This window comes from Canis aureus, chromosome 9 (assembly GCF_053574225.1).
Source record: "Canis aureus isolate CA01 chromosome 9, VMU_Caureus_v.1.0, whole genome shotgun sequence".
Taxonomy (NCBI): Eukaryota; Metazoa; Chordata; class Mammalia; order Carnivora; family Canidae; genus Canis; species Canis aureus.
Window position 1 is genome coordinate 6,810,746 of NC_135619.1, and position 22,397 is coordinate 6,833,142.

Sequence of the window (22,397 nt, forward strand, 5' to 3'; positions counted from 1 at the left end):
GGAGTGATCAGCCCAAGAGCAAAGAAGTGAGGAGGGTGATTGAAAGGATACAGTCATAAAGGTGTGAAATCTGCTGTGCATTCAGAATGGAGGGGATAACTGAGTTTGGACTTGATTCTTTTTTCTTTTTTAATTTTATTTTATTTACTCATGAGAGATACAGAGCGAGAGAGAGGCAGAGACACAGGCAGAGGAGGAAGCAGGCTCCATGCTGGGAGCCCGACGTGGGACTCAATCCCGGGTCTCCAGGATCACGCCCTGGGCTGCGGCGCTAAACCGCTACACCACTGGGGCTGCCCTGAGTTTGGACTTGAAAATGGAGTTGTAACAACATAGATTACCCAAAGCAGAAGAGATGATCTTACAGCAATGCACTTAAAGACAAACTTTAAAGTCAGACAAAATTGAGTAACAGTTTCTAAGTATATGATTTCAGCCAAATTACTTACCGTCTCCAAGCCTCACTCTCTTCATCTATAGAATGAGAATAAAGCATAGGGATTGGTGTGAGGATAACTATCATACATGTAACGAAAGCACATAGCACCTAATAACTCATCAAAATGTATTTGTTGTTACTATTATTGTTACAGAAACCTTTCTTCTCCTGTGACTGTAGGGCCAGGTCAGAATATCAAGGCTTGAAGTAGAGGTAGAAGTAAAGGGAACCAGCAGGAAAGGAAAAGTGGGTTGCCGCTTTCTAGCCTTTGGCTGGAGATCCCTTCAAATGGAGCCGAAGGACGTGCCAGAGCAAGAGCCAGTGGGGCCCAGTCAGAATGCCTGAGAGAACATTCCTGAGGATCACCTGTAGACAGACTGCTTAATATTCTGTGAACTGCCCTGTATAAATATACTGCCTTGTATAAATAATAAGTATACATATATATGTGTGTGTCTATACATATAATTGTATATATATTATATATATATATATGTAATCTGAAAGAGTAAACATCAACCTTGTCATTAGCAACTTCCATGAAGGGAGGTGGAATTGGGCAAGAGGTGGAAGGGGGGGGGAGATTAAGGACTCATATTTTTCCCCCTTATACCTTTATGTTGTTTGAACTTGTCATGAGAATTCATGTGTTGAGTAAAAAGAATTAGAATGAAAACCAATCTGATTACAAAACAAAAAGAAGAAAAAGAAAGAAAGAAAGAAAGAAAGAAAGAAAGAAAGAAAGAAAGAAAGAAAGAAAGAGAAAGAAAGAAGAAAGAAAGGAAGGTAAAGAAAAGTTACCTGCAGAAACTACTTGGCGATCCAAGTCTTGATGCCTGGCTAAAGCTTCAGCCCATGAAGAGACTACTAGATTAGAGGTCCTGGAGAGAAGAGGAAGTGAAATGTTCAGTGTCCATGTCGTGTCTGCCAGTCCCGCAAGGCAAGGAAGGCACCTGGTCAGCAGTTCCCATTCTAGTGGGAACTGCTCCCCTAATCCAGGCATCCGCTCCTGGGCAGGAAAAATTCAACAAGTGCATGGAACATCAGAGACCTTCTGGGAAATGGTGAATTTACTCCGAGGTTTCCTGAGGCCTAGCCGGCTTCTCTGGGCAGCCTTCAGTCTCAGGAGCCCAGACTGGCCCTCGGTATCCTCCCAGCCCTACTCCTCTTGGCCTCCAGCGGGCCTCTCTCTTCCGGAGTTGTGGCCCTTCCCAAGCTTGCTCCCAGCCCCGCCCCTCTCTCTCTGGACGCATCTCTGGGCCCCATCATCACCCGGCGCCGGGCCCTCCCTCCCGCCCCCCCTTTCTCCTCCCTCCTTCCTTCCCTCCCTTCCTCCCTCTCTCCCTCCCTCCCAGCTCCTGCACCAGGAAACGGCCTGGATCCTGGCAGCGGCCTGACCCGTGAGATCCCTAACCTGGCAGGCAGGCGGGGTTGGAGACTTGCTGAGGGTGGGGGTGAAGGAGGAGCTGGGCTGTTGGACTGCACTGGGGGGGAGCCGGGAGTAGAGATGGTGAAGGCAGGAAGCCCTTGGCCCTGGGTTTCCCGGGAGGACAGTCGTTAAACATGGATTCGGCCACACAGCTGGTAGAATGTTGGGGGCAGGGGCCGGTCCAGGAAGCTGCAACCCCAGCCTTCTTAGTCCAGACTCTGATCGCTGGCCTTCCCCACCTAGCTCTGCTCTCCCCCTCCCCTTCCCAGGGCTCCACGCTGGCCAGGAGGATGAAAGGCCCCAGCTGGGGGCTCCTTGCCACCAGCGCTGGGTCCTAAGAGCTGCCATCCAGGCTAGGTGAGTGTCCCCTTTCTTTTCTGTCCCAGGCAGCCCTTTGCTTCTTCCACCTTTCCCTTCAGCCCCTGTCTCCTCCCCCATTGTGTGCCTCTGCCAGCATCTTCACATCTTCCCTCTGGGGAAGTACTAGGCCCCTTCCTTTAGCCAAAAAGGTGTGTACTGTGGAAGGGGGGGGTGGTTTGCAGGGGTGTTGCAGAGCTGGTATTCTCCTATTGTGGAAAAAAATCTAAAGTATTTTAAAAATAAAATTTACTTGTTTTGCATTTAATGTGGCATATTATGAATTTAATGGCCAGCCCCTCATGCCCTGACCGCTCACCTTGACTTAACTCTTGTGTTCTTGCCCTTCCCTGCCCAGTGGTCTCTGAGCATTTCCTCCCACCTCTCTCCCTGTCTCACTGGGTTGGCCAAGCCTGAAGTACCCCTTCTGGCTCTCTGACCATATATTCATGCCAGTCTTTCATCCTTGACTCTTACAGCCGCCCGGATGGCGACCCCAGCCTCAGCCCCAGACACACGGGCTCTAGTGGCAGACTTTGTAGGCTATAAGCTGAGGCAGAAGGGTTATGTTTGTGGAGCTGGCCCTGGAGAGGGCCCAGCAGCTGATCCACTGCACCAAGCCATGCGGGCAGCTGGAGATGAGTTTGAGACCCGCTTCCGGCGCACCTTCTCTGATTTGGCAGCCCAGCTGCATGTGACCCCAGGCTCAGCCCAGCAACGCTTCACCCAGGTCTCTGACGAACTCTTCCAAGGGGGCCCCAACTGGGGCCGTCTTGTGGCCTTCTTTGTCTTTGGAGCTGCACTGTGTGCTGAGAGTGTCAACAAAGAGATGGAGCCACTTGTGGGACAAGTGCAAGAGTGGATGGTGGCCTACCTGGAGACACGGCTGGCCGACTGGATCCACAGCAGTGGGGGCTGGGTAAGAAGCTTCTCAATTGCTGCTCTGCACACCCCTCCGAAAAAGCTTGTCTCCAGAGGGAAGATGGGGGCTCTGGCTGGAGGCTAGGGGCGGAGTCGCCCTATTTGGGTGGAATCAGATGCCTTCACTATGGGTATCTCGCTAGACTCTGCACTCCAGGGCTGCCATGCAGTCATCACTGGATGGGTTCATGGTCCAAAGCAGAGGACAGACTACACAGTGCCTGCAGGGAAATGGCATCCAGCTGTCAGGAACTTTTTACACCAGAGTACGGTGACATGGGCGGTGGTGGGGATGGGGTGTCAGGGATGGGGTGGTAGTTAGGAAAGCCTTGGCAAAGGATGTCAGTTCAGAGCACAATTTTTGGCCAAGGAGAGGCTGGGATTCACTTGAGGTAGAGAGGGCAAATGAGCCAGGCGCTCATGGGGGATGATGGGGCCTTGCAGCCAGTAGAGCTTTGGCTGGCGAGGAGCTGGGTATGGGGTAGTGCTTGCAGTGGATGGAACTGGAACTCTTCCTCTCCTCTTTCCTCCACTCTTTCCTCTCCTGATCTCCCTTTCTCCTTCTTTCTCTCCTACTTCCCTTCTCTCCCACAGGCGGAGTTCACAGCTCTATACGGGGACGGGGCCCTGGAGGAGGCGCGGCGTCTGCGGGAGGGGAACTGGGCCTCAGTGAGGACAGTGCTGACGGGGGCCGTGGCACTGGGGGCCCTGGTCACCGTAGGGGCCTTTTTTGCGAGCAAGTGAGCAAGTCCAGGGCCAGGCGGGGCTAGGTGTGGCTAGGGGACAGGAGAGCAAGAACAGAACAGGAGAAATGCCCTTGGAAGAAGTGGGGTGAATGGATGGGCACGGAATGGGGATCGGAAAGGGCAGGGTACTGTGTGAAGGAGCTGTGTTTGCCAGGCAGGCAGTTGGAAGGATGAGCTGGGAGACATTAGGGAATGTATTTGGAAAGTCGGGGGCGGGGGGCGGGCAGGAGATAAAGTCATTCCAAGGTCAGGAGGAGGTGGGAGAGATCATGTCTATAGGTGTAGGCACACAAAACTATACCTAGAACTTAGCTTGTAGCCCTGAGGAAGGTCGACTTGCAGGAGGGGTTGTGTCTCCATTGGATGAGTGAGAGTGTGGGGGGGAAACAGAGGGCACATTCCTTTGAAATGGAAGCTTGAGGTTCTCTGGTGATAGAGAGAGATGGCTGTGATGGTGGGCTGCTTGGACATGCGTGTGCATGTGTACGCATGCTTGTGTGCATGCCGGGCTGCTTGTCTAACCTGTTGGTGGCTGTACTTGAGAAGAGCTCCCTGTTGGAGTGGCAGGAACAAGGGGCAGTTCTCTGCCCCTCCCCCCCACTCCCCCCTTGTCCTGATGCCTCAAGGCTGTGGGAGAAACACTGTATCCAGTAGAGGGCTTTGGGCACTTTCTGGCAGAAAGTCATCAGCAGGCTTGAGGGAGAAGAGAAGTTCTGTAGCTTGCCCTGTTGCTTTGCCATCCCCATTCCCTGTACATCACTTACTTGCTGCTGCCTCCTGGACTCTGACTGAAAACAGGAGAACAGGCTGCCAAGCCTGCAGGGGGTGGGTGGGGGTGGGGTTGGGGGGTCTGGACCTACCTGCCACCCTCCTTTCCCACTGGGGCACACTGGTGCCTCAGGTGTTCCCTGTCTCTGGGACTGTACCCAAGCTTAACTCTAAATTGGGACTCTAATTTTCCTTTGGAGTGTGTGGAGGTAAATGTTGATCTAGAGTATGGTCTGGGTCCTGCACTGTGTCTCAGTGAGACTGCTGATGCCTTGAGAGGAACATTCCAGCTCTGAACCCCATGGGTGTGAGGGTGACCTGTAGTCCGTGACTGGCCTATTCCATGTAGTGGGCTTTGGTGCTGCTTTATCAAGGGCCAGGTGTATGGGTTCTAGAGTACCTACGACCTAGAAGCATTTCTTTCTTTGAAGCCACACTGTTTGCATGGGTATTACTTGTCTGTACCTCAGAGTCTGAGGACACTAACTTTAGAGCTCACAGTCCTCTAGAATGGACTCAGATTATAGCATTTTCTTTTGAGAGAGAAATTATTTCACTCCAGATATATGTCCTGAGCCAGACCTCACTGCTGCACTTCCCAAGGTGCTAAAATTGCTGCTCTCCAATGCTGACTTCAGACACAGTGCTCTAGAACCCTGCCCTTGATCCTGAGCACTGATCAGCTTAGCTAGACCATGGTTGACTCTTCTTAGAGATTTTCATTTGGTCCCAGAATGTGGCAACATAGTTGTACTCGCGAGAATGTGGGACCAAAATTGGCCTCAGGTGTTTAGCCCAGACTTCTGCTTTTGAGAGAGGGCTGCACTTTTTAAACGGTATTTATAGGGGAAGTGGTAGACTGCATGCACCACTTGGTCTGTTGTGAGTATGCTGATACCAGAAACTCAGAGCTGGTCTGTGGCAGGCAGTTGGGGTGGGGGTGGGGGGTCTCTGACTTGCTCAGGACAAACTAGACCAGTGGTTTTCAGACTGCTTGGCAGAACCCTGAAGTTTTGTAGGAGTTGCCTCAGGAGTCCTTGGGGAGATGAAGAGGGGGTGCTAAGCAGGCTGGGCTACATGTCCTCAAACAGAATAGCTCCCCTGGTGGCTGTCTTACATATCGGGGTTCAGGGTAGATTTAATTTACATTAAGGGGTTTGCTGCTGAAAAAAAAGTTGGAAAACCACTGACTAGACCATCAGCTCCAAATTGGAGCCCACTCTCCCCCAAGTTTGGGGCAGACTCTTCACCTTCCCTTCTACCACAGGACCCCTGACCCTGCTAGCTTTCCTGGGGGCCTTTAGCAAACCAGAGCAGCAGGGACCATGGTCAGGTAACTGAAATGCCCTGTGCTGAGGCCTTCACACCTGGGTGGAAGTAGACATTGTTTTCTGAAAGGGTAAAGGGCTTGGATTCCCAGAAGCATAGCTTACTTGGGGTCATAGTGGGCAGTTTTGATCTGTCCTGTCCTTTATAGCTTGAGGGGCAATGGAAACCCCAGAGACTCTTCTGTCAGGGAAAACTAGAGACTCTCTTCTAGAGCCATATAGTTCCTTGGGATTAGCTCTTGGCCAGGAAGGCTGAGTATGGCTCCCAACTTTTAAATCTATTTCATTAAAAAAAAAAAAAAAAAGGGAAATAAATCTAAATGCCATTTTTTCAGAGATTAAAGAGGTGGAGAGGGCATTTCTTGCTTTCCAGAGCCCAAAGGGACAAATAGGGACTTTGCTTAGGCCAAGGAAGGAGAAGTAGGGCAACTAGGTCCTGCAATTATTAATCCCACTCCCCATTTATCCTAGGGTATATACTATTTTACTTTTTTAAATCATAAAATGGCGGGAGAACAGATTTGGTTAGTTTAGAAGAAAAGAAAAAGCTCTATAAATATAAATATATATTCCTGTATTTTTATTTAATAATTTATAAATATCAAGTTCATTTGACTTTTATTTTTGTGTAATATGTAATGGTCGTATTAAAAAAAAAATAAAGCCCAGAAGTTTAATGAGAAGGACTGAGCAGGGTTTGTGACTTTTACACTCTGTAGCCTGGTGTCAGGACATTTCTTGATCTAATCATCTCTTCATGACCTTGTTAAAGTGCAAGAATTAGAGTAACAGGGATTTCGGAAAGTGTTGAGATAAAAAAAAGAAAAGAAAATCAGAGTTGTTCCCCCCATCTCCCAACCCCTGCCAAATGCCCAAAGCCAAGAGCTCCATCTGTGCCAAACCAAATCTTAAGAGGTGTGTGTATACAGTACTTTGGAATGGCCACAAACAAACAACCAAAACAAAGAAAATCTTACCCCAAATCTTTTTGTGATGTTAATCAAGTCCCCAGTTGTGGTTCAGCCTCCAGTGATGATGAGCATTTCTTCCCAGTATCCTGCTGCTTACTTCTTGCAAAAATGGAGCCCCTGCTTCCTTTCCTGGCACCTTGAGATACTTGATTTCAGCCATTTTAATGCAAACAGCTGAAGTGGATGGAATCTACAGGAATTATTCAGCCCATCCTTCTGTCCTAATTGAGAACAACATCAGAATCCTGCCTGACAGGAAGAGCGATACTAATTTCAAATTATAAGAATTTCTAGTCTTTCTATAATCTGGTGCAATTAAATTACATTTGGGTATATATGTGTTAGATTGTAGTTAGAGATATACTGCTCAGAGGAGAGTTTCCATCCTCTCTATAGGAAATCAACAGGGCAAGCCATATGAAAATCTGAGAGTGGCTTGGTGAACATGGAATTAAGGAAAGGGGAATTAGATGCTCTTAATAGTTAATATTGTCAGGCTATGAGAGCATTTATCTCCACTCCAGTGTGATTGATTTAATGATCGGTTGATTTGTATTTGACTAATTCCTTCCAAAAAGCATTTGCAACATCTTGCTATACAAAACAATAGGAGAATATGGATTTTTAAAGTAGAGGTAAAGAAAAAAAAATAAAATAAAAAATAAAGTAGAAGTAAAGGATAAGTTGAAATATTAAAATAAGATGACAGCAAAAGGAAAATTAATGTACAGAAAAGCATTCTATAAGCAGTATTTCCGAATACTGAAGCTAAGCTATAAATTCGGCCTTGAGCTTTCCAATTTCTAAGGCAAATTGGAAAACAAAACAAGATTCACTTTCCTCTTGGGATTTAGAAAAGTCTGTCGGTTCCTTAAGATGGGCAAAGACTTTTGTGGCTCTTCTGGGGTCATATAGAGGCTATCACCCTCTGTAACATCTGACAGTAAATAGGATGTTGAGTTTTGCACCAATAAACACCAAATGGGAATTCAGTAGATCCTAAGCTTGTTCTATCAGGCTCATCACAATTTAGCCCAAATATACCCTATGGCGGTTTATTATAGGGCTAAATTGCAGACCATCTAAATGGATAGATGGATTTTTTAATCTTTTAGACATTTCTCCATGAATGTCATTTCTCCATATGGTACTTTCGATAAAATTTGGGCAACATTTAGTTACAGTTTCTAGCAAATGGATTGTAGACATTCTGTGTTTTTACTTAAGAGCAGATTCTTTGAAAACTTTAAAATGTTCCTTAAATGTGGATATAGGTGTGACATAAACTATATGAGAGAGAGAGAGAGAGAGAGAGGCAGAGACACAGGCGGAGGGAGAAGCAGGTTCCCTGCAGGGGAGCCCAATGCGGGACTCCATCCCGAGACTCAGAGATCATGACCTGAGCCAAGGCAGATGCTCTACCACTGGGCCACTCAAGCGCCCAAAATTAACAATATTTTAAAAATCAACTAGAAAATGTAATATAATGGAAAGCTATGTAGTTTTTTTTACTGATTCAATCATTGATTCATGCAACAAATATTCAAGCATCTTCTATGTACTAAGCACAGTTCTAGACACTGAGTGCACAGGCACAAATTTCTGCCCTCATATTACATATTACTTACATTCTACTAAGGGAAACAAACAAAAACTAAATAAATTCATTTCACAATATTCATTAACATAACATTTCATGTTTCAAGGTGATAAATGCTGTGAAGAAAAATAATTCATTGGCATGGAATTGGGAAAGTGTTTAAGTATAGATTTCAATGTTAAATAGAATAGTCAGGGAAGCCCTCATTTCTAAGGTGACTTTTTTTGAGTAAAATCATGGAAAATGAAATTGGAAAAATATTTTTATTGATATGGAAAGACATTTCTAACTTGGTAAAGAAGGAAGTAGAAAATAATATATACAGTATGATCCCAGTTTGCCAAAATAAATATATAAATGTGTGTGTGTGTGCATGTGTGCCTCTATATGTATATATGTTTTGAAAATTTCAGGAAGGGGATATGCCAAAATATCACTAGTGATTATCTCTGGGTGTTGGATTTTACTGGTGATTTTATTTTGTTCTTTTTACTATCCGTATTTTCTGATCTTTTCATAAAGAACACATATATATGATACAATATATTAAAACAAGTTTTCCAGGTACAACATTTTTTAAAAGTTAACCAAGCAGAATAGGAAATAAGCAGCCCATGTAGATTCTTTCTCATTTAAATGGACACCTCACTTCCCTGCAAGGACAGACCTAGGGAGTTAAGATAGGCGAGCCTAGACTTTGCATTAGAGAATAATTGGAGTTGGGGCACCTGGGTGGCTCAGTTGGTTGGACATCCAACTCTTGATCTCAGCTCAAGTCTCCATCTTAGGGTTGTGAGTTCAAGCCCTGTGTTGGGGCTCAGCCTGAAAAGAAAACAACAAAGAAAATAATTGGAGTCTGTTCCATAGTAGAGGTAAGTAAATGATCAAGGCTTCAAGGTTTTATGTCAGCACTAACAGAAATATAATGCAAATCATATATGTAGTTTCAATTTTCTGGAAGCCTCATTAAAAAAGCAAAAAGGTACAGGTATAAAACTAATTTTAATAATATTTTACTTAGCCCAGTATATAAAAATTATTACAATTGCAACCTATAATTAATATAACAGTTATTAATTTGTTTTATAGTCTCTTTTTCCTATTGTCTTTGAAATTTGGTGAATATTTGACATTTTCAGTATATCTCAAGTCAGACTACTCACATTCCAAGTGCTCAAGGCATGTGCGAGTAGTGGGTATCATATTAAACAATGTAGTTTTAGATTATAGAGAATTATTATAGCAGGCAAAAAAGAAAAAAAAAACAAGAGTTAAAAATAGGAATGAAACTACCACAAAGCCATGTGTTTATATAGTTTAGTGAGACAGCTTTTCCCTTTTGGACAGAACTGGAGATGCCCTCATCCATTTTTTACTGATTTAATTCTCCTTAAGTCCACTAGCCACTTCTATTGACACATTTTTCCTTCTAGAGCACAGCATCACTGAGTTTTATTTTTCCCAAAACTCCATAGCCTCTATGGAAAGGTTATTACTGAAGGAAAATTATACTCATAATGGGTAAATTTCACATCATTACGTATGAATTTCTTACAAATTCATTCTTAGAAACTTATCTCTTTGATGTTCTCTATGCATCAACAATGGGTAAGATTTTAAATTATTATGGAAGATCATTCATTCAGTTAGCATTTATTGAGCACACAGTGATGGGCAATGGGAATACAAATATAATTAAGATGATGTCCCTGCCTTTTACAGTTTACCCTCTAATAGGGAAGTATCTCACTTTACATGTCATTCAAATATCTTTTTAAATGTCTGAAAAAGTAATCATTCTTACTAGAGTAAGTTTGGAAGTTGGAGGGTTTTTAAAATTTTAAATAAAAATAACATGATAAAAAAATAACATGATATTGTGGGGAAAATCGTTCATATAACGCAGAAAATGATAAATCAATTATAATCCTACTACTCAGAAAGTACCACTGTTAACATTTTGGCATATTTCTTTCCCATCTTTTATCTGTGCTTATATTTTATGATCATACTGTATATACAATTTCTTATATTACAGTTCTGCTTACCATTATATTGCACAGTTTTTCCTTGTCATTAAAAGTGTTTTGAAGGCAAAATGACTATATAAAATTAAATCTATGTGTGTATAATAATTCTCCTGAATGTGCCTATTTGGACATTCAAGTTGCTTACCTTTTTTCACTTTGATGAAGGTCTTTATTCCTAAATGTGCAGATGATAAATAAAATCACCAGGTCAAGAATCTCAACTGTTAAAAAATTAGAGAAAAAAAAAGGGGGGGACGCTTGGGTGGCTCAGTGGTTGAGCATCTGCCTTTGGCTCAGGGCGTGATCCTGGAGTCCCGGGATCAGGTCCCACATCGGGCTCCCTGCAGGGAGCCTGCTTCTCCCTCTGCCTGTATCTTTACCTCTCTCTGTGTGTCTCTCACGAATAAATAAATTTTAAAAATAAAAAAATAAAAAGAATCTCAACAGTTTTAAAGCTTTTAGTACATATTACCAAAGAAAAGATAGAACTGGTTCTTGCTCCCTTTTTTCCCCAAAGTCCAAGTTGTTAAAAAAAAAAAATCATAATCGTGCTTTATATACACTTTTACATTCTACTTCTTTGACCTAGCAAGAATTATTTTTGGATTTTATTACATGTTTTGTGTAACCCTTTTAATAGGTGCATAATAATCTTTGGATATAATTACAGCTTGCCTAAACATATGTCTATTGTTGAAATTTAGTCTTTTTCCAATTTCAATATCATACATAATATAATCTTTGTGTATTAAGGCAGACTTTATGGTAATTTTGATCTAAGCTTTGAAAGCTAGCTCTGAATTCCCTGCTAACTTTTTTTCTCCCCTGCTCACTTTTAATTATTAGTTCCATGACTTGGGCAAGTTACTTCACTCTTTCTTCGTCCCCCCAAAAGGCTATAGTTTTGGAAATATTTGCTTTATAAAGTTGTGAGAATTCAATGAGATAATATAATAAGGAGTCCAGGATTGTGCCTGTTACAAAATCAAGTGCTCAACAAAATTAGGATTCGAAAGTCCTTATAAAAAAATCGCATTTCCCTTGATCAGCTTGATTAGTTAATTTATCAAGATTTTGTTTATTTATTTGAGAGACAGCACATGCCAAAGAGTAGGGAGGGGCACTGGGAGAGGGAGAAGCAGGGTCTCCGCTGAGTGTAGATCCTCCATCCCAGGACTATAGGACCATGAGCACTAAAGGCCATGCTCAATCTGAGCCACCCAGGCGCCCTCAGCTTGATTAGTTTAAATCAAGCACCAATAAAATATGAAAATCTTGATTAGGTTAAGATTAGTAGAAAACCTTTTTTTTCCAGTGACCTCACAGTCTTTTAGAACTTGTCTTCCGTGCTCAAGTTAGTTCTCCCAGACCACTGGAGCTGAGATGGCTGCTGAAGTAATTTTCAGTGAAATTTTAAGCGACTGTGACTCTGCTTTGAATTCCCCTGTTCCTGAGGTAAGGATTTGTGAGGAAAAGTGAGGGTGAGGGGAAGAGTGGGGGTATACTGAGACGCTTTTGACTTTTTGGTTTGCTAACAGGGATCTCCTCTTGTCCAAATCTCCTCACCCCAGACACACACATCCTGTTGGGGTTGTCTGATTAATTTGATTGGGCTCATTTGAATCTGGCTGTCAAACCCTAGCTGCGTCCGGCTACAAATAACCCTCTTGCAAACTTTGCACCTTTGTTTCTTCTTTTTAAATAAATGTGTAGTATCACTACTACATATGGCAACCCTGCTTTCCAGGGTGATGTCTCATTGGTTATCTCAGAGTGGAAACTTGTGGTGGGAACCTGCCTGGAGGAATTCCTCTGTGGTCTGAAGGAAGGTTTGGGGGCTGCGAAAGAGTTGAAGATGAGGGTGGCACCCAGATTCCCGGTCAATGCAAACATTTATTGACACTTAATATGTGCCAAGCATATTGCCCTACAGTGGAGCTGCAAATATAAATAGGATCCAGCCTCTCCTCTCCAAATTCTCAGGATGCAGGACAAAATGATTACGTGCACAGTGGAGGTAGTAGGCCTGCTAGTCATGGGAAAGGAGAGGAGGCTAGCATAAGGTTTTGCACGAGCGGTGATGCTTAGGTTTGCAGTGGTCTGGTTGAAGAGGGACTTCATGTACAGAGGCACAGAGCTGGGTGCAGGTATACCCCCTGGAATGAGGAGTGTAGAAATAACATTTGTGACGTAGGCTGGTCCTGAGGTCTCTAAGGCCACGGTAGTTTTACTTTTACCTGGCCAGCAAAGGGGAGCCAGCTCACTGTGGTAGCGGTGAGGACTGTTAAGAGTGACACTGGAAGCTGAGAGATCTATTAGGGGGCTTAGCAAACAGCCCAAGAAACAAACTGAAACTGAGGCATGAGCAGCGGGCTTGGAAAGTATGCCTGCACAAGGAAGACAGATCAGACAGGACTGGTAGCTCTGGACTGAAGATTCCTTCCTGCTTTCTGGTTTGGGAGACCTGATGGGTGTTGGTACCTTTTGGTACCTGGATGGGGAAAGCAAGCATCTTACTGGAGAGCTCCATTCAGAACCTCCATTTCCAGCAACATTCCATCCACTGGTAGCTTCCTGGTTAGCAAACCAGTTTACAGAAACCGCCTCAACGTTTCCAGCCACTGCTTTCTAACATCTCTCCAGCCGGCGACCAGTAGCGTCAAGATGGCGGCCCCCCGCCAAGGACTAGTCATGTGACCTCGGCTTTCCATGGCTGGAAGCCTTGCCGTCCGTTGCGGGGCAAGGTTCACCTGTCACGAAACGGATGTTAGCCCTTCGAATCTCACGAGCCAATCGGCATCCGAGAGGGCTATTGCTGCGAGGCGATCGGAAGATTGGCCTTGTCTCCTCGCCCTAGCCAGCGGCCAATCACCGAGCGTCATATACTCGCGGATCCGCCTGGAGGTGGGGGTGGGGGGAGGCAGGAATGTCGTCACAGCGTGGCGGTATTGTTACCTAAGGGGTTGAGAGGAGGTGGGGCGTATGTTGATTGACAGGCCAGCTCCCCTACCGGGATTTGAGAATTTGGCGCAATATCCCGCCTTAGGGGTGGGGTCTTATTTGATTGCCAAGTAATATCCCCCAATGGAGTCCTAGCTCGTGGTGACGGGCAGGTTGCTAGACTAATGAATCCTCGGCGTGCCCGGCGCTGTTCTCCAATCGCCGGGCGGCGGGCCCCAGTCTGAGCGGCGATGGCGGCGGCGGCGGCGGCGGCAGCAGCAGCGGGGGCTGCGGGCGGTCGGGGCTCCGGGCCGGGGCGGCGGCGCCATCTTGTGCCCGGGGCCGGTGGGGAGGCCGGGGAGGGGGCCCCGGGGGGCGCAGGGGACTACGGGAACGGCCTGGAGTCTGAGGAACTGGAGCCTGAGGAGCTGCTGCTGGAGCCCGAGCCGGAGCCCGAGCCCGAAGAGGAGCCGCCCCGGCCCCGCGCCCCCCCGGGAGCTCCGGGCCCTGGGCCTGGCTCGGGAGCCCCCGGCAGCCAGGAGGAGGAGGAGGAGCCGGGACTGGTCGAGGGTGACCCGGGGGACGGCGCCATTGAGGACCCGGTGAGGGAAGGAGGGCGAGCGAGCAGGCCTGGCCGTGTCACGGGAGGCCCAGAGCTCGGGCGAGCGGGAGGCAGGCGGGGGGTGGGGTGGGCGGGGAATAACGTGGCTGGGGCAGGGCCGGGCGCGGATCCTCGACGTCCAGAAGGGGCCCAGCCGGGTTGATTCGGGCGTTATGGGTGCCTAGTGTTGTTCCAGAGAAGGTAGCTTGCTTTTCTTTTCATCGCGACCCGCGCGTGGGGCGAGGGAAATGGCCGAGCATGGCTGGGGCCGCGCTTGGACGGAGAGCAGGGCGCAGCCCCTGCGTTGGTTCCTCTTAAGCTCTTCTCCATACCCTTTCCACTCATTACAGGAGCTGGAAGCGATCAAAGCTCGAGTCAGGGAGATGGAGGAAGAAGCTGAGAAGTTAAAGGAGCTACAGAACGAGGTAGAGAAACAGATGAATATGAGTCCACCTCCAGGCAATGGTGAGTAACCGGCGGTTGCACGCGGAGCCCGGGTCCTCGGAAGGGTTCTGCGAGCACGGGTTGTGTGGGATTAGATGCTCGGGACCTTGGAGCTGCTTGTAGGAGCAATTACTGGGCAGGTGCTGGGGTCATAGTCCATTGTGTGTTTTTTCTGACCTTAGTGAGGCAAGAATCTCTATTTTGATGATGGTAATTTTGTGCCTTTCTTTGTCCTTTTTACAAATGTGTTCTTTGTTCTTTAGTCTACCTCTACTCTTTGTGGACGTTGCCAACTGGCATTTGACCTTCAAGTCTCATAGTTCTTCCTTTAGTTGGAGACCCTTTAGTTAGGAGTCCTAAGAGAAGCTACTCGACTGCAGAGGGCTTTCTCTTTAACCTAGAACTGTTGAGTTTGGGTTCCCTTGATTTTGTTCACTTTAAAAATGATTTGAGTCAAAGCTGTTCAATAGGGTCTTGATTTGGGAGCAGGAGAGAAATTCCTGTACTGTTTTCTCTGATTTTTTTTTAAGGATATGTTAATCTGTTGCTTGATTAGTCAGATGTTCAGCCAAGCATCTATTGTGTGCTAGACAGTATTCTTGGTAAGGGGTACAGCAGGGAACACAACAGACCAAAATCTTTGCCTTCCCTGTAGTGGTGGTGGTGGTAGTGATGCATATATTGGTCAAATAGAAAACCAGTTTCTTGCCACCCCCCCCCTCCCTTTCTTTTTTCTTCAAAGCTGGCCCAGTGATCATGTCCATTGAAGAGAAGATGGAGGCTGATGCCCGTTCCATTTATGTTGGCAATGTATGTATTGGGGCCCTGATTGGGGTTGTGGGAAAGCTCTTGTTTGGGGAGTTGGTTAATAGGAGTCTTAAGGAATATTTCAAGGATAGGTAGTAGGTTGGGGGAGTATTGAGAGGGTTTGGAGGAGGTAAAAGGAAATGAAGATCAGCAGAGGCTCTGGGGTTGGGAAGAGAAGATTAACTTCTTAGAGAACGAGAGTTGATGTGATTTTGGAGAGGATAGGCAGGGTACCTGTGAAATACAACCTTCTCTACCCTCACAGGTGGACTATGGTGCAACAGCAGAAGAGTTGGAAGCACACTTTCATGGCTGTGGTTCAGTCAACCGTGTTACCATACTCTGTGACAAATTTAGTGGCCATCCTAAAGGGTAAGTAGAGAAGTAAAATGAGGTTGTTTTAATCACATCTTAGAAATAGATAAATAATGTTTTGTATTGAGCAGTGTTAACTTGTTAAAATAAGCAGTGTTTGTTTTATGGTTAGGGCGTTAGTGTCACATATACATATCGGGTCACGTAAATGCCTTCAGAGACCAAACATAAAGATGAAGGTTAGCATGAGTGGGATTGTGAACTAGAAAAAGGAGGGACAGGGATCCCTGGGTGGCGCAGCGGTTTGGCGCCTGCCTTTGGCCCAGGGCGCGATCCTGGAGACCCGGGATCGAATCCCACGTCAGGCTCCCGGTGCATGGAGCCTGCTTCTCCCTCTGCCTGTGTCTCTGCCTCTCTCTCTCTCTCTCTGTGTGATTGTCATAAATAAATAAAAAAAAATATTATAAAAAAAAAAAAGAAAAAGGAGGGACAGCATTTGCTTAGCAATCCAGGCTGTTTGTATACTATTTTATAATTTTCTTAAGAGTAGGTGGAAATTTAGATTGAAGTATTCCATTTAAAAAAAATTTGACCAGGGCAGCCCGGTGGCTCAGCGGTTTAGTGCTGCCTTCAGCCCAGGGCCTGATCCTGGAGACCTGGGATCAAGTTCCACCTCAGGCTACCAGCATGGAGCTGCCTTCTCCCTCTGCCTGTGTCTTTGCCTCCACCCCCCCGCCCCCGCCGTGTCTCTCATGAATGAATAAATAAATAAAAATCTTTTTTTAAAAAAATTGACCAATAAATAAATATGTGGCCCTGTTGTTATTCAGGCATACCTGCAAGTTGGATTTGATGTGTAAGCTGCTGTAACTTCAGATGAATGAAATGACAATTATTTTTTTCAGTTTTGCGTATATAGAGTTCTCAGACAAAGAGTCAGTGAGGACTTCCTTGGCCTTAGATGAGTCACTATTTAGAGGAAGACAAATCAAGGTAAGCCCTGTACTCATTGCTGTTCTGGTTCTGTGCAAACTCTCCAGGCTTATTTTAAGACTTTCTGTTGTATATCCCTCACTTTCAGGTGATCCCAAAACGAACCAACAGACCAGGCATCAGCACAACAGACCGGGGTTTCCCACGAGCCCGATACCGTGCCCGGACTACCAACTACAACAGCTCCCGCTCTCGATTCTACAGTGGTTTTAACAGCAGGCCCCGGGGTCGCGTCTACAGGTCAGGATAGATGGGCTGCTCCTCTCCCCCGCCTCCCATGAGCCCTGTATGTTTCCTTCTTTCCTGATCTGAGGAACCTCCCTCACGTTACCCTCCCCTTGGTCTCCAGGGACTTGGTCTCCTGCCTGTGCAGGGTGAGGAAGGTAGTTGCAGGCCAGGCCAGGAGGCCAGTCTCATCATCGTTTTCTGGAGCAGAAATTGGTGATAAGGGCTGGATCTCTCTACTCTTGTTCTGAGAGATGCTTCTTTCAACCCCAGCCTTTTTTTTTCCTTGAGGGTTGGTGGTAGTGAAGGCATTGCTTGGACATTTGCTATTTTTCCCAGAGTTAAGGAGGGGTTGAAGATTGAACCTCCCTTGGAAGAATACCAGAGGCTAGTTGATCTTCCTCAACAGCCGTGTGGGAGGATACTGAAATATTTACTCTTTAACTGAGCCACTGTTTTGCAAGGTTAACTTTTTCTCTGGGCCTAGTGTGGTGCCCATGTTGTTGCTTTACTATCATTTCTCCGCCTTTGAATAGACAGGATAGGCATATAGACTTTGGCTTTTTATAAGATATACTTATCTGCTCCCAGGAATTAGGGAGGATCTGTTGGTGAAGGCCTGGGGTTTAAGAGCTGTGGAAAACTGAAACTGGAAAGATAATGAGTCCATTTTCTTGCCCCTATATCTCAGATGTAGTTTTTTGCCTCTGGCAAAGTATTCTGTTAAATTATCCCGTCCTGTTTGCCAGGTGTGTCACCATTGTGGGGTCACTTTTAGGATACTTGGAAACTTCTCCCCCCCTCCCCCCCATTCCCTGCACTGTCACTGGGGCAAGGGCCCACGGGGAGGGGCTTGTGCTAAACTCTTAAGTGATCATGTTAACACCTAACTCTCCTTCTTTCTTCCAGGGGCCGGGCTAGAGCGACATCATGGTATTCCCCTTACTAAAAAAAGTGTGTATTAGGAGGAGAGAGAGGAAAAAAAGAGGAAAGAAGGAAAAAAAAAAAAAGAATTAAAAAAAAAAAAAGAAAAACAGAAGATGACCTTGATGGAAAAAAAAATATTTTTTAAAAAAAAGATATACTGTGGAAGGGGGGAGAATCCCATAACTAACTGCTGAGGAGGGACCTGCTTTGGGAAGTAGGGGAAGGCCCAGGGAGCGGGGCAGGGGGCTGCTCATTCACTCTGGGGATTCGCCATGGACACGTCTCAACTGCGCAAGCTGCTCCCCTTGTTTCCCTGTCCCACTTCACCCCTTTGGGGGCTGCTTGAGGGTAGGTGGGCATGGGTGGTAGGAGGGGTTTTTTTACCCAGGGCTCTGGAAGGACACCAAACTGTTCTGCTTGTTACCTTCCCTCCATCTTCTCCCTAACTTTCGCAGTCCCCTCCACCTGCTCCTGTCCTGCCAGGTCTGCCACCCACCCCACCCCTCTTTTCCGGCTCCCTGCCCCTCCAGATTGCCTGGTGATCTATTTTGTTTCCTTTTGTGTTTCTTTTTCTGTTTTGAGTGTCTTTCTTTGCAGGTTTCTGTAGCCGGAAGATCTCCGTTCCGCTCCCAGCGGCTCCAGTGTAAATTCCCCTACCCCCTGGGGAAATGCACTACCTTGTTTTGGGGGGTTTTGGGACTTTTTTTTTTTTGTTTTTCAGTTTTTTTGTTTTGTTTTGTTTTCCTTTGCCTTTTTTTCCCTTTTATTTGGAGGGAATGGGAGGAAGTGGGAACAGGGCGGTGGGAGGTGGATTTTGTTTATTTTTTTAGCTCATTTCCAGGGGGTGGGATTTTTTTTTAATATGTGTCATGAATAAAGTTGTTTTTGAAAATAAAAATTGTTTGGCCTTTGGGTGTAAGAATTATTTATCTATTTTCCTATTTTCTTTTAGATCCCAGATGGCTGTTAATACTCTTTGTGGAAGTGCTGGTGTTGTGGAGGGGAAGTTCTCACTTAACGAATTAGAGTGGGGGTTAAAATTACAACAGGAACATTGTGTATTTAGTTGGGGACGATGAGTTTTCTGGGTAGTATGTAGCCTGGTATTTGAAAGGTCTATCGAATGAGTCTGGGAATGTAAAAGAATGGCCGGATTGAGTAATCAGTGTGCATACCTGATTAATGTGCAAATGAATTATCCACACCAGCAGCACTGGAGTCTTTGGGTTCTGGGTAGCTTTTCTTGTCTTTACCTCAAAGTGAGCTCAAAAAAATGAGGGGAAAAGGCAATAGTTTGCTAACAAAGATAGTTGCAAAGCTTATGCTATCTTCTGTAGCCACACTGACCACATAATATATGTTCAGCGAATTCATTTTGAATCATACCATTAATTAGGACTTAACTGGTTTTCACTGATTTATATCCTTAAGTTTTGTACTTGGTCTCATTAATAACTGAATTACTCCATTTTGTATTCTTAAGTCAGATTGGTCTTAAAACTTTTGGGTGCTACATCGCCCCCTAACTCTGTTCCAGTCTTCCCCTGCTACAGGATTTCTAAATATCTAAACCTTTATATGTTCTATTGAACCATTTACTTCTGTTCATAGGGTGTTTTGTGATTGCCTCTGACCTACATACTCCAGTAATCTTAGGTTAAAGAAATGAGTTCCCTATATATCCATGAAGCCTTAACCCACCTCTCTCTGGCTATGTATTCTGAATTCTCAGGGCAGCATCAACCACATTAGCATTTCACTCATCTATTATATTGCCTCCGTTGCATCATTTAAGTATTCAGAGGTCTGTCTGTTCTCTAACGATTCAACTAGAATAGTGCCTTGTAATCTGAATGGAGATTTCTGCAAAGGCTGGTTGGTAAAAATCTGGATAGCATATTAATATCAACTTGGCTAGAATCGCATGGAACTACTTAATGCTGGGAAGCTTAATGCATTAATACTGGGAAGGTCTCTTCTATCCACCAGAGGGCACTAAACGGCCATCTAAAAAGTTCACAAATTGTTAGAGATCTTAGGGAGAATGTCATTTTTTTAACCTTTGTTTTTAATTTTGTATGTCCAATTAACATCCTGCCCATTCTCCGTTCTGTTTTAACTTCTTGAGCAACTCCCTACCTTATTGGGCTGCTGATAGATGTCTGGCTCCAGACTTCATGTTGCCGTTGAAGGGCCCTTGTTCTACCACCAGTAATTACAAATTCACTTAGGTGTGGAACTAAGCCCTTTCCCAGTTTGATCCTGGTTAAGTTTCCCTGCCACATCTTGCTCTACATCTGATGCCCTGTGCATTCCAGTTGAGTTTTATGTACTGTTCATGCTGTGCCCATTCCATTTACTCTCTCAGAATCAAGGTGTAAGCCAAGGCATAAAGCCAAACACCACAGCCAGAAACCTTTCTTCATTCCCTAGTCAGAATGAGTCACTTCTGCTCTCAGGGCAAATTGTTCCTATCGCTGTTGAAGCATTTCATGGTTTTATAATTAGAACAATTATATCTTGGTTTCCTCACTAGACTGCAAGCTCCTTGTGGGCATGGATTGTGCCTTTGTATAAATTAGTAGGTACTCAGATGTTAATTCCCCTTGAGGGTTCCCTTTATCTGGGACCTGCTGGTTCCTGTCCTCACAAGAATCAGATTTCCCTCCTTATCTGAACTTCTAATTTTTCCAATATCTTAGTAATTTTTTTTTTTTTTTTTTAGTAATTTTAAAGGAAGTGGCATGGAAGGAAAGTTACTTTCCTTGGGAAGGATTGCTTTTTTTGGTCAATCACTCCTGATGAACCACCTCTTAACCAAGGGATTGGAGTGAGCTCAGTCTCACTGGGAGGGACTATGGGGGAAGGAAGTGTTTAGAAGATTTAAGGGCGCTTGTCTACAAGATTTCTCTGGAGTGACACTGAGGGACTGAGTGATAGAAAACAAATGAAGACAACACAACCTTTTCAGATAGAATTTGCCCAACTTGACATCAGCATAGAGAAAAATGATGTTTTGTGGGGTTTTTTTCTCCCAAAATGGTTGCTCTTCTACATGGTTGAAATGAAATTAGTAAATCAACTAATTTTAAAACATCTTTCAACTCTGCTAATTTCTCAAATCTCTTTTCCTTTGTTTGTGCTTGTGGTAATCATTGGTTCAACAGACATTTACTGAGTATTTACCAAGTGCTGGGCATTGTTTTGGATGTTATTTGTTTGCATGTCATTTGTTAAGAATCATTTAGGAAGAGAACTTTTTAATAAAGATTTTATTTATTCACAAGAGAGAGAGGCAGAGACACAGGCAGAGGAGGGAGAAGCAGACTCCATGCAGGGAGCTTGACGTGGGTCTTGATCCTGGGGCTCCAGGACTATGCCCTGGGCCGAAGGCAGGCACTAAACCAATGAGCCACCCAGGGATCCACCTAGTAAGAGAACTTTAATTTTATTTGCTGAAGGCAAATGTTGGTTTGCCATACCTCTGATTGCATCCCATTGAAAAGTTGTATGGATTTTGTTACATATAATTCACATACCATAAAAATTTAACTTTTAAGTGTACAGTAGTATTTTATGTAACATACATATATGTTATCATCTATACATACATCTATGTTAACCATCACCATTACTTAATTTTAGAGCATTTTCATAATCCCCCAAAGAACCCTATACCCATTAGCAAGCATTCTTAATTTTCCCTCCCGCTAACAAACAATGATTGTTTCTCTGATTTTGCCTGTTCTGGATAGTTCATATAAATGGGGTCATACAACATGTGGCCTTTTATGTCTGACTTCCTTCACTTGGTATCATGTTTTAAAGATTCATCCATGTTGTAGCATAGATCAATAATTCGTTCTTTTTCATAGCTAAGTATTTCCTTTTTTTTTTCATAGCTGAGTATTTCCTTGTGTTGACTGATCACATTTTGATTATCTGTGAATTGATGGACATTTGCAGTTTCCATTTTTTTTTCTACTGTTAGGAACAGTGCTGCTACAAGCTATATGATTTTCTACGAACATACCTTTTCATTTCTCTTAGAAGTGGAGTTGCTAGGTTATCAGGTAATAAACCACGTTTAACCTTTTGAGGAACTGCTGGAACTGCCCAGGCTGTTTTCGAAAGCAGCAGCAGCATTTTAACTTTCTACCAGCAGTGTAGTAGGGTTCCAATTTCTCCACATCCTCATCAAATTCATTACTGTCCATCTTTTTGATTATAGCCATCCTAGTGGGTATGAAGTGGTATCTTGTGTTTTTTATTTGCATTTCCCTAATGACTAAGGATACTGAACATCTTTTCTTGTGCTTACTAGCCATTTGTTTATCTTCTTTGAAGAAACTGTGGTTTGGATCCTTTGCCCACATTTTAGTTGGCTTGTCTTTTTATTGATGAGTTGTAGGAGTTCTTTATATGCTGAATACTAGACCCTTATATATATGATTTGCAAATATTTTCTCCTCTATTTTGTAGGTTGCTTTTTCACTTTCTTGATAGTATCCTTTGAAGCACAAAAGTCATGAAGATGTATGCCTATGTTTTCTCCT

The 22,397-nt window shown here is 44.6% G+C and overlaps 2 protein-coding genes and 1 long non-coding RNA gene across 9 annotated transcripts; 2 read left to right on the plus strand and 1 right to left on the minus strand.

Annotated features, from left to right (window-relative positions):
- The first annotated feature begins 1,733 nt into the window (after positions 1-1,733).
- Positions 1,734-6,671, plus strand: BCL2L2 (BCL2 like 2). Of its 2 annotated transcripts, none has more exons than XM_077908647.1 (4): positions 1,734-1,839; positions 2,138-2,225; positions 2,705-3,144; positions 3,741-6,671. In XM_077908647.1, exons 3-4 carry the CDS (start codon positions 2,713-2,715, stop codon positions 3,888-3,890), a joined length of 582 nt encoding a protein of 193 aa, XP_077764773.1. In that variant the 5' UTR covers positions 1,734-1,839; positions 2,138-2,225; positions 2,705-2,712; the 3' UTR covers positions 3,891-6,671. The 2 variants fall into 2 exon arrangements, with proteins under 2 accessions (XP_077764773.1, XP_077764774.1); XM_077908648.1 differs by having other exon boundaries at positions 1,736-1,860.
- LOC144320307 (uncharacterized) lies at positions 1,751-14,687 on the minus strand. 3 transcript variants are annotated; one of them, XR_013385839.1, is made up of 4 exons: positions 13,107-14,686; positions 10,735-10,810; positions 6,966-9,381; positions 1,751-3,367 (listed from the first exon to the last, which is right to left on the minus strand). It is a non-coding gene; the product is annotated as an uncharacterized LOC144320307 (long non-coding RNA). The 3 variants fall into 3 exon arrangements; XR_013385840.1 differs by lacking the exon at positions 1,751-3,367 and adding an exon at positions 4,813-6,750 and having other exon boundaries at positions 13,107-14,687; XR_013385838.1 differs by lacking the exon at positions 1,751-3,367 and having other exon boundaries at positions 4,813-9,381; positions 13,107-13,803.
- On the plus strand, positions 11,905-18,739 carry PABPN1 (poly(A) binding protein nuclear 1). Of its 4 annotated transcripts, none has more exons than XM_077908645.1 (7): positions 11,905-12,044; positions 14,481-14,595; positions 15,317-15,384; positions 15,647-15,753; positions 16,602-16,689; positions 16,778-16,929; positions 17,824-18,739. In XM_077908645.1, the coding sequence occupies exons 1-7, from the start codon at positions 11,973-11,975 to the stop codon at positions 17,861-17,863; spliced, it is 642 nt and encodes a 213-aa protein (XP_077764771.1). In that variant the 5' UTR covers positions 11,905-11,972; the 3' UTR covers positions 17,864-18,739. The 4 variants fall into 4 exon arrangements, with proteins under 4 accessions (XP_077764771.1, XP_077764770.1, XP_077764769.1 ...); XM_077908644.1 differs by lacking the exon at positions 11,905-12,044 and adding an exon at positions 12,801-13,493; XM_077908643.1 differs by lacking the exon at positions 11,905-12,044 and adding an exon at positions 13,542-14,131.
- Positions 18,740-22,397: the final 3,658 nt, after the last annotated feature.